General features: G+C 39.4%; 2 protein-coding genes and 1 pseudogene across 2 annotated transcripts; 2 read left to right on the plus strand and 1 right to left on the minus strand.

The window, feature by feature from the left end:
- The first annotated feature begins 1100 nt into the window (after window positions 1–1100).
- On the plus strand, window positions 1101–4443 carry LOC148878721 (protein NRT1/ PTR FAMILY 5.2-like). Its single transcript, XM_088965556.1, has 4 exons — window positions 1101–1273; window positions 1840–2057; window positions 2737–3308; window positions 3423–4443. Exons 1-4 carry the CDS (start codon window positions 1138–1140, stop codon window positions 4321–4323), a joined length of 1827 nt encoding a protein of 608 aa, XP_088821682.1. The 5' UTR covers window positions 1101–1137; the 3' UTR covers window positions 4324–4443.
- A 527-nt stretch (window positions 4444–4970) lies between these two features.
- LOC148878722 (putative GPI-anchored protein At4g28100 pseudogene) lies at window positions 4971–6483 on the plus strand (annotated as a pseudogene).
- A 1424-nt stretch (window positions 6484–7907) lies between these two features.
- On the minus strand, window positions 7908–12612 carry LOC148878723 (protein NRT1/ PTR FAMILY 5.2-like). Its single transcript, XM_088965557.1, has 4 exons — window positions 12133–12612; window positions 10124–10341; window positions 9167–9732; window positions 7908–9059 (listed from the first exon to the last, which is right to left on the minus strand). The coding sequence occupies exons 1-4, from the start codon at window positions 12257–12259 to the stop codon at window positions 8183–8185; spliced, it is 1788 nt and encodes a 595-aa protein (XP_088821683.1). The 5' UTR covers window positions 12260–12612; the 3' UTR covers window positions 7908–8182.
- Between the last annotated feature and the right edge of the window lie 1557 nt (window positions 12613–14169).

Raw genomic sequence — 14169 nt, forward strand, 5'->3', positions numbered from 1 at the left:
TCATGAATTTGATTTTGGGAAGCCAAATTATGCTGATACAAATTAAGGTTGCTTTGAATCCCCATATTATAGGGCATGTTTGGTTGCGATGCTTTTAGTGAAGCTATTAAATTTCCACTTGGGAGGGCTTTTACTTTTATACAGTGGTATCTAGCTTTGCAAGTAGGCACCACACAGAAAGCCATGAAGTGGCCCAGTCAAGGCAAGTCATTCTGGGCTTTATGGGGCTTTCACCAAATGGTGCTTATAGACTGTCTGGGTGGGGCCCATCTTAAAAAAGTTGCGCGGAAGCTGCTCATCCACTTAATTAAGCTTCATGCTTTGAAGCTTAAAATCACAAGTGCTTTATTTGACTTTAGTTTGTAATGTTTTTGAAAGCAACTTTTACCAATTGCTCAAAAATTTTTTCAATTTCGTTTTCCACAGCCCAAAGGCAAGAACTTATCCAAATGGAGCCATCTTGAATGAAATTCATATTCATGTTACAAGGTCAAATATGTAAGGTGCAAATTTAAGGTTAGAAATATAATATACAAGGTTGTCTACTGTACACTATTGGCATACTGAGCCAAAATAACATCATACTGCATTGCATGGATTGGTGGGTCCGACGTATTAATTTAAGTGCAAGATAAATTTTTTCTTTTTTGCTATTTTAGAGACATGGATTTTATTTTCTAAGGCTCAGTTTGGAAGGAGTACAAATACATACAAAATACAAGGTTTTGCATATTACATATTTATATTTGTCATCCAAACTGAGTCTAAGCATCAATTCAATGGTAACAACACTATTTATTTATTTTTTAAAAATAATAAATCAATAAAAAGGAATCAATCTTCCAGTACCACAATTCATTATATATTCAACCCCCCCTCCAAAAAAAAAAAAAACAAAACAAAAATCTCCTCCACTGCTTGGCCAGTGTTTGTGTAACCGAAGAAAAATTAAGGACCCAAAGGAAAATATATTGAGAGGTTAAGAAGCAAACAAGTAGAATAACTGATAACTAATAAATGTAGTAAATGTCCTTTGGTTCACGTCTCACCCGAGCTAACTTTATAAAAAGGCCATGTGGTCACATGATATGTTCAACTAATAAACTACTCCAACCCTATCTCCTTCTCCGTGCCAAGATGACAGGGGTAGAAGAGATGGGGCTTGGAGATAGCAGAGAGGAAGCGTGCACACAAGATGGAACTGTGGATCTCAAGGGCCGCTCCATCCTAAGATCAAAGGGGGGGAGATGGAAGGCTTGCTCTTTCATTGTAGGTAAGCTAAGGTTGCCATTTCTCAAGACTTCCCCACTCTATTTTCTGGGTATCATGCATCTAATACCCATTTTCTTTAACTCATATCTTTCAACTGATCTTCATGGTTGTATAATTAACAATGGAGAACTTTGAGAGCTGAGATGATTCATGAACAAGAAGAAATAACAGAGAACTTTTCTTTTGTCTACTCATCATCCTTCAGTTAAATATTGTCTGAGATCACAACAATTGATAAGTAGTCTAGATAGTTCATGGATTGGTTTCCTTATTCAGAAGCACCCTCTAGTTTGGTTTATGTGCATCCTGGAAAACTGAAGCAATAACTATATACTGCTAGCTAGAAATGCAGTACTACTCTACCTAGGCCATGCCTGCTCTTGATGGAATAATCCCTATTGTCTGTGAGAGCAACTGTCTCCATACTTGGTGTAGGGTGCCCTAATAGTTTTAGCAACCAACATATCCATCATCTTCTTCCTACAATAAATTAAAATGAATCAACTGCATGCGTAGCTTGACAATGTTAATTTCCTTCTATTGAACTAATAACTTCTTCTTTTGTAGGGTATGAGGTATTTGAGAGAATGGCATACTATGGAATAGCATCAAATCTAGTTCTGTATTTGACAAACAAGCTCCATGAAGGGACGGTGGCATCTTCAAATAACGTGACCAACTGGGTTGGTACAGCATGGATGACTCCAATCTTAGGTGCTTACATCGCAGACGCCCATCTCGGCCGATACTGGACTTTCATCATCTCGGCAGCACTCTATCTTATGGTAATTACACACGATAGATATCTATACGCATGCTTACACAGAAAAATGAAAAATACTTTCTTTAATGCAAAGCAGATACAATTACATGCGATATACATCCTACCATCTCAGACAAACCCAGCCATTCTTTCTGCTTGTCTGCAAAATACAAATTGTACTCAGAGTCAGGGGTGAATCCAAATGAATCCACATTAATGCAAACTGAAACTGCAGTTTAATTTGCAGAGATATTCCAGACACAGTGAACCAAGTATTATCGCAAGATAGGTCGAACATATATGGTGCTTGGTACGTGTACCTTGCATATTAGAACACGTCTCTCTGATCACTGTCGATCAACAAAAACCACTCGTAGTCTTGCGATATTTTTACTCATTTCTTCCTCAGAATGTTTCAATCAAGTATGTTCAGTGCTGGATTTGAATTGAATAATTAGGGGACCGAGTCAGACAGATCATTCATTGTGATTGCAAATATGTTTGATGTGAAATAGGCATGAGTGCCTCTGAACAGGGCCCCACTAGCTGTAAACTAGTTGATGATCATCAAGATGTAACGTTGCGATCAGTACAAAAATTAATTAAAATATATATACTAGAACTAGCTAGCTACACATGAAATCTGTGGTCTGCTAGCTAGATTTGGCCAAGCTTCTCCTTATTAACTCTTGTACACACAGGGAATGTGCCTGCTGACTCTAGCAGTTTCGCTGCGGGCGCTGAGGCCACCATCCTGCGAGCCCGGAGTGAAGGAAGACGACTGTACCGAGCGAGCCTCGCCATTTCAAGTGGGTTTCTTTTACTTCGCATTATACATAATTGCAGTAGGGGCAGGAGGAACCAAGCCAAACATCTCAACCATGGGAGCTGACCAATTTGATGAATTTGATCCCAAGGAGAGGACCCAAAAGATATCTTTTTTCAACTGGTGGATGTTTAGCATCTTCTTTGGGACCCTCTTAGCCAACACTTTCCTTGTCTACATACAAGAAAATGTTGGCTGGATTGTGGGCTATGCCCTTCCCACTCTCGGGCTTGGACTTTCAATCTTAGTCTTCTTGATGGGCACCCCACTCTATAGGCACAAGGTACCTGCTGGGAGTCCCTTCGCTAAGATGGCTAAGGTACTAGTAGCTGCAGTAAGGAAATGGAGGGTGCCTGTTCCACATGATCCAAAAGAGCTTCATGAGTTGAGCTTGGATGAGTATGCTAAAACTGGCAAGTTTAGGATTGACTACACTCCTTCATTGAGGTCAGTTCCTATTATCCTCTCTATTTAATTAGTTGCTAGCTCCATTCTATCTTTGTTATCCTAGCTATTTCATTTTGGTTTTTCTACCATCTTCTGATGATAATATCTCTGCAGAATCCTGGACAAGGCGGCAGTAAAGTCTGGCCCCGGCGGGTCTCCATGGATGCTATGTCCAGTGACCCAAGTGGAGGAAACCAAACGAATGATAAAAATGATTCCAATTCTAGTCACAACGTTCATACCCAGCACCATGTTGGCTCAGCTGCAGACCCTATTCATAAAACAAGGCACCACTCTGGACCGCAGCATGGGGCTGCATTTCGACATCCCTCCTGCATGTCTCACCGCATTTGTGACTCTCACCATGTTGATCACCCTTGTACTCTATGACTGCTACCTGGTACCAGCTATTAGGCGATACACAAAGAACCCCAGAGGGATTACACTGTTGCAGAGAATGGGGATTGGACTAGTGATGCATGTCATTATCATGACAACGGCATCTTTTGTGGAGAGGAAGAGATTGAGTGTTGCTAGAGATAATGGCATCGTTTCTAAGCATGAAACAGTCCCTCTATCTATCTTCATACTTCTCCCTCAGTTTGTTTTGATGGGTGTGGCTGACACATTTGTGGAGGTTGCAAAGATCGAGTTCTTCTATGACCAAGCACCAGAAGGCATGAAAAGCCTTGGAACCTCTTATTACACTAGTAGCTTAGGAATTGGATACTTCCTTAGTAGTTTTCTTCTTTCTACTGTTTCTGATGTTACTAAGAAATATGGTCACCAAGGCTGGATTTTGGATAATTTAAACAAGTCCCATCTGGACTACTACTACGGATTGAGTGCAGCATTGAGCTTGATCAACTTTGTTTTTTTTGTCTTTGTTGCCAAGCTCTATGTCTATAATGTCGACTTTATGGAATCAAAAAGGGAGCTGCAGAGAGTCATGGAGGTTTCTCCAGAGAAGGCAAACACTCTAGAGGATGAGGGTTCAAAGGATGGAATTAGCTAATCAAATTCCTTATTTTAATTTGTTTTACCACAGTAGAGAGTAACACTACAAAATCATTTTAACATTTCATTGTATTTTTTTTCTTAATTAATATATCTTCTATTGCCCAATTTTGTACTTCATATCATACCTCTTAATTAGCAAAAAGAGTAATGGCTAGCTAGGATGTAAATTAAAAGATGATGACAGCCGATATTTGATAATGGCTGAATCGGCTGAACTGAATAACATATTGCTTTTCTTTTCTTTTAGTGAGTGAATAAGCCATGACCCATGACTGAGTTTCTAATTCATATATGACTGAATGGATCGAATACTGGGGCAATTACCATACGCCCTTAAATATTTTATTTATGACTAGTTTATTCACTAAAAAGCAAGGCAATAATTCATCCACTTCAGCCACTTCAACCATTGTTACATACCCCGGAACAGTATTCAGATATTCAATTGTGCATTTGAGATTGGATATAAGGGGACTGAATTCGGGTATAGCCTAATTTGGTCCGATAAATATTGTCCGAACCGCTTACAACATAATATACATATATGAAAAGAAATTACTCAAAGACCCTTTATTCCTCTCTAATAAAACCATATTTCAAGTTATTTGTGTATGAAATAATTTAATAAAGAGAAAATCTATCATGCCGGAAATACATGGTATCGGAAGAGCTTTTACCAATCAAAATCCATCCATGAATTTTGATAAATACCACCTGATTAGTTAGTGTTCGATTATAGATTTCAGATTATAATTTAGAGATTCTAATTAATTAGTGGAATTCAAATATGTGATAATCCAGTAAAATTTGAATTCGGATGGTCCTTTAAACATCCGGATGTTGAGTGAAATTTAAGTGCAAAATATAAAAAATTCCACTAAAGTTTCTGACAATCATAACAACCTCTCTTATAGTGTTACTTTAACAAAAAACCTCGCTTAAACTTTTAAAGTATTCAATAAAAACCTTCCTTCTGTGTGTTATAGGGCTGCAAGTTGGGCCGGGTTAGGTCGGGTTGAGGCCAACCCTAGCTCAATCTATGTTCTAAACTCCCAACCCTAACCCTAACTCAACCCAACCTATTCAACCCTAACCCTAACCCAACCTGACTCAACCCGATGTCAACTTCAGGTTGGGTTGGGCCCAACCCAACCTTCCCATCCCTTAAGATCTAGTAGAAAAATAAGTATTTATTTATCATGAGTTATGACTTATGATAGATTTTTTTCTCAAAAATATAAATTTATGAAATCAACAATAATAAAACATAAAATTATGAAAATAAAATCACTAATAACAATTCATAGGATCAAGCAAATAATTTGAATTTATTTGATAGGTCACACATAAAAATTACATGTAGTAGACTTGTAGACTAGTAGACTAATAGTCTAGTACTATAGGGGGTCGGGTTGCCTAAGGGGTCAACCCTAACCCAACCTGAACTAAGGTCAGGTTCAGGAATTTCAACCCTAACCTGATCACCCGGCCCAAGTTGCAACCCTAGTGCGTTAGATTGATGCATCATTTTTCTTAAGTACCTATTTTATCTTTTTATAGCTCTCTTTAAAAATCCACTAAAAAAATCTCCCTTTGACCTCTTTATTGCACTTACCTGTTTTATCGTTCTAACTTCTCTTCCTTCTGAATCCATCATTGTAATCCCGTCATATTTTTAGAGCGATCCCTAGAAACCTCTAAAAATCAGTTACTTCTCCACTACAAACATTGTTCTTGCCTTTCTCGTCCAAACACAAGCACAAATATGCCATCTTGACCTCTCTGATGAGCTCTTCGGTGGTGCCAATGAAAAATGCTATCAACCTCGATCGTAGTCGTTGTTGTCCGATATGCTAGGTTAAAACTTCAAGTTCCTGTGGCCACACCAACGTCATCGTATGGTCTAATGATGCCGGATGATTTATAGATGTGCGTCAACTCACTCAGAGCTCGCTCCAGAGTCGTAACATTCACATTCCTCATCCAAATTCAACGTGCGATGCGATTCTTTGTTTGTGGAATTTGGCTCCACCAGATTAGCTCACCGAGCTGCCCCACCACGTTTAATATTACTTCCTACCGGAATGCAACACCGATGGCTGCCATAAATAATTTGGAATGAAATTGTCAGAATTCATCATATTCTGGATGTTGACTAAAAAAAAATCATATTCTGGATGCATATAGTGTCTCGATGCCCTCGAAAAGGTCAGTTCTTTGACCGAGTTCTTAATTCTTTATCTCACAGATGCATTCTTTCATGATAAATTCTGATTTTAACAGTATTACAGATTTTCAACTTCTACTGTGGTTTCATAAAACATGAAAGTGACTCACATTTTTCATTTCAGAGAACAAATGGAAGTGGTTCTGGTATAACATGGAAATGGAGACCAGGCTTTATGGATGTTTGTCATTCTTCCTTCTTTTTGTATTTTTTCCCATTCCCATTGCTAACATGCACCGTCACTATTGCTATAGGGTAGTTGTTTCTAATGCCAGGAGAAAACAACAACCGATTGAGCAAGACGTTTGGTAGGGATTGCCAACCAAGTAAGCAAATACAAAAGCTCGACAAGACTAAGCAAGAAGATAACTGTGAAAGAATTGCAGAAACCTCTCTCTCCTAACTCTCCGAGAGAGACAAAGAAATAGAGAGACCATCAATCATGAAACAGGGGTATTTCAGTAAAAATATATGTAAACTAGGGTAATATGGGTATTTGAAAAATATTAATGCATCAGTTTAACGTCTGAATCAGTGACGGAAGGGAGGTTTTTGTCGAGTTCTTTAAATGTTAAAATTAAACTATAGGGGAGGTTTTTGTATTTTATCCCAAATTCAAATTATCATTTCCATTCGAATTTGAACTCCGTTTACACCTCTATACCCCATGCATTTTTTTTTTTTTAAAAAAACAAGCATAAGCATTCCCATGGTTTTCAAAAATAACCTTAGGCATTTGTCGTCTAATCTCCACTTAACCACAAACAGAAATGTATAAGACAAGAAATTAAACCCATGCTTCTATTAAATTTACGTTCCAAAAATACACTTGTATAATACATTAAATTGTTTTTATTTTTATTTTTTATTTTTGTATTATCATGACAACAAACCTGCAGGGGTCTGTAGCCCTCCACCTATGTAATAAATTCTGAAAGTAAGATCATCATCTCCTAGATCCAAATAACTTACTGTGGCATCTCCCAAGATAAGATCTAACTTAGTCAAAATCTATGATATATTTGCTGCATTCCACCGTGCAATAAAAAAGATAAAATGTAGACCAATGATATGTTTGGTTCACGTATTGTTAAATGTGAAAGTACACTTTATAAAAATCAAACAAATGAGAAATAAGGGTTGATTGGTTAAGACTGGATTTAATGTGAAGACAATGTCAGTGAACGCATCGTAGCTGTAGCTGTAGCTGAGCTCTTAAACCTATCAAGCTCAAATTTTCTTGAAACAAAAATCTTTTCTTCATAGAAATCTATCTCCAATCCTGGCTATTCTTTGTGAAAAGAGATCTCCACTCTTTCCTTGAAGTTAATTTTTCTAGACAAGTCAAGAAATGAAAAGCAAGCAAGACAATCTCCTTGGACCTTGGATTCATTTCAATATAACAGTGCAATACATTTTAATTTGAGTTACACTACATCAAATATACATGCAACACAAATTAAGTGATCCATCCTTCACTTGACACAAATTATTACAATCTAGAATGCCACATTTGTTGGTGAAGGCAGCGGCGGCATGCATGAAGCTGGTGCAAATTTGTCAATCATTGCAAACATTTAAGGATATGTGTTGTAGATTTCTCCTCTCACTAGATCCAACAATCAGCCTAAGTCCCAGACTCCTGGTTAGTGACCTTAAGTGACTTCATCTGAATGTCTTCCTTGAGCACTTGCATTGAATTGGAGACCTCTGCTCTGTAAACATAGAACCTAGTTATAACAATGAAGAAGATGAAGTTCAAGAGGTTCAATATTGCAAAGAATGCATAGTAGTAGTCCAAGTGCGACGCATTTAGGTTATTTAGAATCCATCCCCTGTGGCCATGCTTCTTGGTGATGTGAGACACTGTGGAAAGAAGGAAACTGCTAAGAAAGTTTCCAATCCCTAAACTGGTCATGGAATAAGAAGTTCCCAAACTCTTCATGCTTTCAGGTGCCTGATCATAGAAGAATTCAATCTTTGCCACCTCTAGAAACGCATCAGCCATCCCCATGAGCACAAACTGAGGTAGTAAAATGAAAATGCTGAGAGGAACTCTCCCCCCATTTTGTTCTAACCCATGATCTTTGGCTACACTCAACCTATGTCTCTCAGTAAGAGATGCAACTGACATGATTATAATGTGAAAAACAAGGCCAATTCCCATTCTTTGAAGGAGAGTGATCCCTCTAGGATTTTTGGTCCATCTCCTAATAATCTTCACAAAATATCGGTCATATAGCACGACACAGATGAGCATGGATATTGTTACAAATCCGGCTAAGCTGGCCGGAGGAATTTGGAAGCTCCCTATACTCCTGTCAAGAGTGGTCCCTTGCTTCACAAAAAGGGTATTGACCTGAGCGATCATTGCACTGGGCACAAACGTTGCTGTCAAGATTGGGATCATATGGAGCATTTGCTTAGTCTCCTCTACTTGGGTTACTGGACAAAGCATCCATGGAGTGTTGGACTCTGTCTTTACACAGGCTTTGTTCAGGAACCTGCATTCATTCACAACAACAACAACAAAAATGTTATTACATAGAGGAAAAGCACTTACAGAAAAAGTCTTAAAACTAAATGACAAGCCCAGGAAACTAACACTAACCTCAAGGAAGGTGTGGACTCAATCTTGAACTTCCCTTTCTCTTCGTATTCCCTCAAGCCAAGCTCGTAGAGCTCTCTGGGGTCACTAGGAATGGGCACCCTCCATTTCCTCAGGGCAGCCACTATGACTCTAGCCATCCTAGTGAAGGGACTTCCTGTGGGTACCCTGTGCCTGTAGAGTGGTGTACCAACCACAAAGATAATGACGGATACGAGAAGCCCAATTGTGGGAAGCCCATAACCTAGGGTCCAGCCCACGTTGTCTTGAATGTACACAAGAAAAGTGTTAGCAAAGAGAGTCCCAAAGAATATACTGAACATCCACCAATTGAAGAAGGAGAGCTTATGGGCCTTCTCCTTTGGGTCGAAGTCGTCAAATTGGTCAGCCCCAATTGTTGAAATGTTTGGCTTGGTCCCACCAGTGCCCAATGCCAGTATGTACAAAGCACCATAGAACACAGCCAGTTGCGCTGTTGAGGCCTTCTTGCAGTCAGTTGCAACTATTTGCTGACAAGGGGGTGGTTTCAGAGCAGAGATTGACACTGCTAGTGTTAGAAGACTCATCCCCTGTCATCAAAAGTCAAAGTATTAGATTTAAAAAGAAAAAAAAATGAAAGCCCATGGAGGCCCAGTTAGGAACATGATGGGTAGGGCTTAAAGAAATGGAAAATTTCTCTCTCCAACTCCAACCTGGACTTTGAAAACTATGACCCTTCTTACGTAGAATGAGTCAACAAGGAGACTTTGATATTCTTGTTGATCTGTCTGTTTCAAACTACATATAACGCCAAGAGGTCCAAAGGGACGTCTTCCTACTACGCCAGACAGATCCAAGCACCACAGATTCCGTATGGGTTCATGTGAAGAAATTGAGCCCAAACTTAGGTGGTCAATGACTTCCAAAGGTCCCACACTTGACAGTAGACATCACTCTGTGAAGCATGAAGCAACATATTACCATGAGATAGATGGCAGATGCGATGAGGAAGGTCCAGTAACGGCCCAGATGTGCATCAGCAACGTATGCACCCAAGATGGGTGTCATCCAGACGGTCCCGACCCAGTTGGTGACATTGTTGGAAGATTTGACTGTTCCCTGATGGAGCTTCCTTGTCAAGTAAAGGACCAGATTCGACGAGATACCGTAATAAGCCATACGTTCAAACACCTCATAAACTGCATGTCCACAATTTCAGCAATCAGCAAGTATAAATTAGCAGTTAATTGACACCGGCAGAGCATATAAAAATGTAGAGATTCCTGGTGGTTGGTTGGTTTAACTGGTAGGAGATGGGCTGGTATTTCAAAGGTAGGGCCCAGGAAAGGAGACCTTCTTGACTTAAAATTAAAATTAAAAAAAAATCTATTATTCTAGTATAAGTATTGCTACTTTAGGTGCATGTGAATGTGCCTAGAAAGAAAACAACCCTTTTCCACTATTTTTTTTTTTTCACATGATGTGATTCTCTCTATCAGCTTTTACTTCTTTAGTTAGGGCCCCTTTGGAAGGGCTGAATTCAGCTATTCGATCAAAGAAGCTAGTTCAGTTGATTTGAAGCCAGTAAGCTAGGCTTTCCATATTTTGAATCAAATATAGCTTATAGGCTGTTTGTATGGAGCCCACATCGGATTTCTGGAATCTGCTGCACTTAAAGCTCTCTCAAACTGGCACATAGATTGGGGTCAAGCAAGATCAATCTACCAAAGTTGACCCAGATTCCTGTTGATGGGTCGTTTCATATAAACAATGATAGAAGGGGTATTACAGACCAAAGCCCACCAACTGATGGTGGCTCCATAGGTACTTGGTAGGATCTTTGGAGACTTGGGATTAAGGTTGGAGGGTTATGGATTTGAGAGATGGGCTACTCCTGTTGTGTGAGTCTGGATCTCCTGTCAGGGAGTTTTGAGTCCCGTACAATATATGTTATATTTATGAGGAGATGTTCCTATTGTGTGGCTCGATTCCTATGCTTTCAGGGTATGTGTAGAGCTTTTACTTACAGGGAATCTCGTTAGCTGTTGTGTAGCCCCACGAAGAATAAAAGAAAAAAAAAAAAATACAATAGCTGAATGAACAGTTCACATCCAAAATAACTTTAAGCTGAGATCAGTAACTTAACAAGTGGCTGATATATAAGAGGTCGGCAATTTGATAGTGGCTGAACTAAATGGCTTATTGTTTTGTCTATCAATAGATAAAATAATTAAATAAATAAAATATTTAAGGATATAGTAATTGATTCAGTTCTAGTTTCATCCATTAAGATACCATATAACCTCCTACATAACTTATTCACTGAAAGACAACAAGTCAATCAATTCATCATGTTGTGACATATATAAGAGTAACTTATGGTTATAAAGAATTCATGGAAGAGCTTGAAAATGATATTGAATTTGGGAAAAGAACATTGATTTAATCAAGCAAATTATTGAGGGAGTAAACTAAACTATGTTAAGAAACAAATATTTGATATAGTCAATTATTGGTGAACCAAATGCAGGGAAGGAGACTTGGTTACAGAGACTTTGACTAAAAGCTATGGAATCGGATTCATCAACAACACTAGCCAGACTATCTTCATGGTTGGAAATAGTATGGAAATCATCGATATAATTAATTAGCTAGGGATATAATAGCCTAAAAGGAGGCTTCCTTTGATTTCCTCCGTTTTAGAGGGCTTCATAGTAGAAAAGATTGAGAACTAAGGGGAAGTTTTCAAGTTAGATGCATAGTTTCCTGTACACTCCTAAAGTGGTAGTGGCTCTTCAAAGTATCTAATGATATAAAGGCATCACTTAGAACGATGGAGGTGTGGGATGAAACCAGCTGCATGGCTGCAGACTCTGTTGTCTCAGTGCATCTCACTTTGTCCCCACCTCTTAATCCCTTGTAAATTTATTCAAACCAGAGAGAGAGAGAGAGAGAGAGAGAGAGAGAGAGAGAGAGAGAGAGAGATGTACCAACAATGAAAGAACAGGCTTTCCAACCACCTCTCTTGGATCTAAGGACAGGTTTTCCTTTGAGATCGACGGTGCCATCCAGAGTATACTGATGATGATCACCATGCCCTTCTTCCTCTCCAGCCATGGCAGCAGATGACTAATCAATCACTCATTACTATAAGATAGGCTTTTGCTGCTTTACTACAAACTGGTCTTCTACTACTATTGATGCCTCTGTACCCAATACCAACCCATTCTTATATAGGACTCTCTCTCTCTCTCTCGCTCGCTCCTCCTGCCTTCCACGAGAGCGAGAGCTATAGGAGATAATGTCAAAAAGAAAACTCCCTCCATGTAAAAAAGAAAAATAAATAAAAAAATCTGCTGATCACATGTCAGATGCCACCCCAACGAAATGCAAACATGCCAGCGTTTGAATTTCTTTTTACTGGTCCAGATTAACTAGTTTAATCCAACTTCTAATTAACCTCTCTAGTCGGTAGTTCTGAGTTCTGACACACTTCGATCTTATACGGGTCGGGCCTTATAAGATAAAAGTAAGTATCCACTACTTGGCATCTCTAGTAGCTGGAATCTGCCGACCCGTTTAAAAACCCCCTCTTTTTGGCTCAGCATTAATTGTTTTGGTTCACATTGTAGACCAAATATTTGACCCAACAGCTAGCAAAGGAATAAGATAAAGCAGCTAGTGGCATTCTCCCAAACAGAGAAAGAAGTAGAAAGCGCATCAAATGAATTAAGCCTACTTTCTACCAGATACTGATTCGGTGAAGGCGACTTCACCTTGTAACGTAGGATGTATACTTGACACCATGGCATCAATTCTCTGACACCAATCCAACGTGCAAAAAATGGCAGACCCCCATTGAATGAGAATTCTTCTTTCTAGATGCACACCCTTTCTTAACGTACGTAGGAATCTGTATTAATTTAAAGAAAGACAGAGAAAGAGAGAAAGAGAGAGAGAGAGAGAGAGGCTGTTATTGCTGATTGATCAGCCTATAGATATGTTTTCCAGGAATGGCATTTGAAAGTGTCGTCCGGTAGAGCCAGTAGCTTCAGATTGCTGAACTCTAAACCAAGCAAAGCCACCCACCAATGGCATACGCAGTGGGTATTCTAGTTCATGCCCAATTGCTCCGCTTGTTCAGTAATGGTTCCTGTTCCATCAGTGTTATGAAAAGAAAAGCAGTACAGTCGGACAAGGTTGGGGTTGTACTGTCGGACTAAGGTTGGTAGTGAAAATCTGAGAATTTTCAATTATAAGGAGGTCTACATAGGCTCTAATGGGTTCAGTGAGGGTTAGGTGTTTGGAAGTAGCGGTTGGTGATGGAAATATGGTTGCAGTGGAGTGCATGGTAGAGAAAGGGGAGTGGCTTTTTGTAGCAGGGCTGGTGGCGGTGGCTCAATCTGGTGGTACGTGGATCCCACTTATACCAGAAATCCAAATAGATGGAATAAAGGCTCACTATTACTACTACACCTTAGCAGAAATATGATGTAATCGATGAACTGCCGATTTCAAAGTTTGACTAGCAAGAACTAAAACTTATCAATTTCCTTCTTATAGGTGATTGGGAAAGCATGAAGACACCGACAACGATGATGATAATCACTATTGGAGGAATTGGTTCTTCTATTGGGGAGTGGGATGCAGAGCAGGGGATGACCGTTCCTCACCTCTGACTACAGTCATGAAGTTCCGATGACCCCTCGTCTTTGAGTGCTCCAACTTCGATTAGGGCTCTGATTGAGAAAACGTTGGCGGCCTCTGTGCAGTGTTAGAGGCCATCAACGAGCATCTTCTGCTCTGCTCCCCTCTAGGATCAGGAATACCCCCTCAGTTCAATGCCGAAGTACCCACCGACGAGCCAGATACTAAACTAGCTAAGACTGAATGCGGTATGCGGTAGGTGTTGAGAAAAAGCCTGCTATCTCACAATAGCCAAATAACAAAATATATATATTTGAACGATTTCCTCTTTGTGCAATTAAATGGACATGTAAGCCAAACAATACCAATCAAGTAGAAAA

The sequence above is a fragment of the Nelumbo lutea genome, chromosome 1, assembly GCF_056320005.1.
Source record: "Nelumbo lutea isolate HS-2025 chromosome 1, American lotus-T2T, whole genome shotgun sequence".
Taxonomy (NCBI): domain Eukaryota; kingdom Viridiplantae; phylum Streptophyta; class Magnoliopsida; order Proteales; family Nelumbonaceae; genus Nelumbo; species Nelumbo lutea.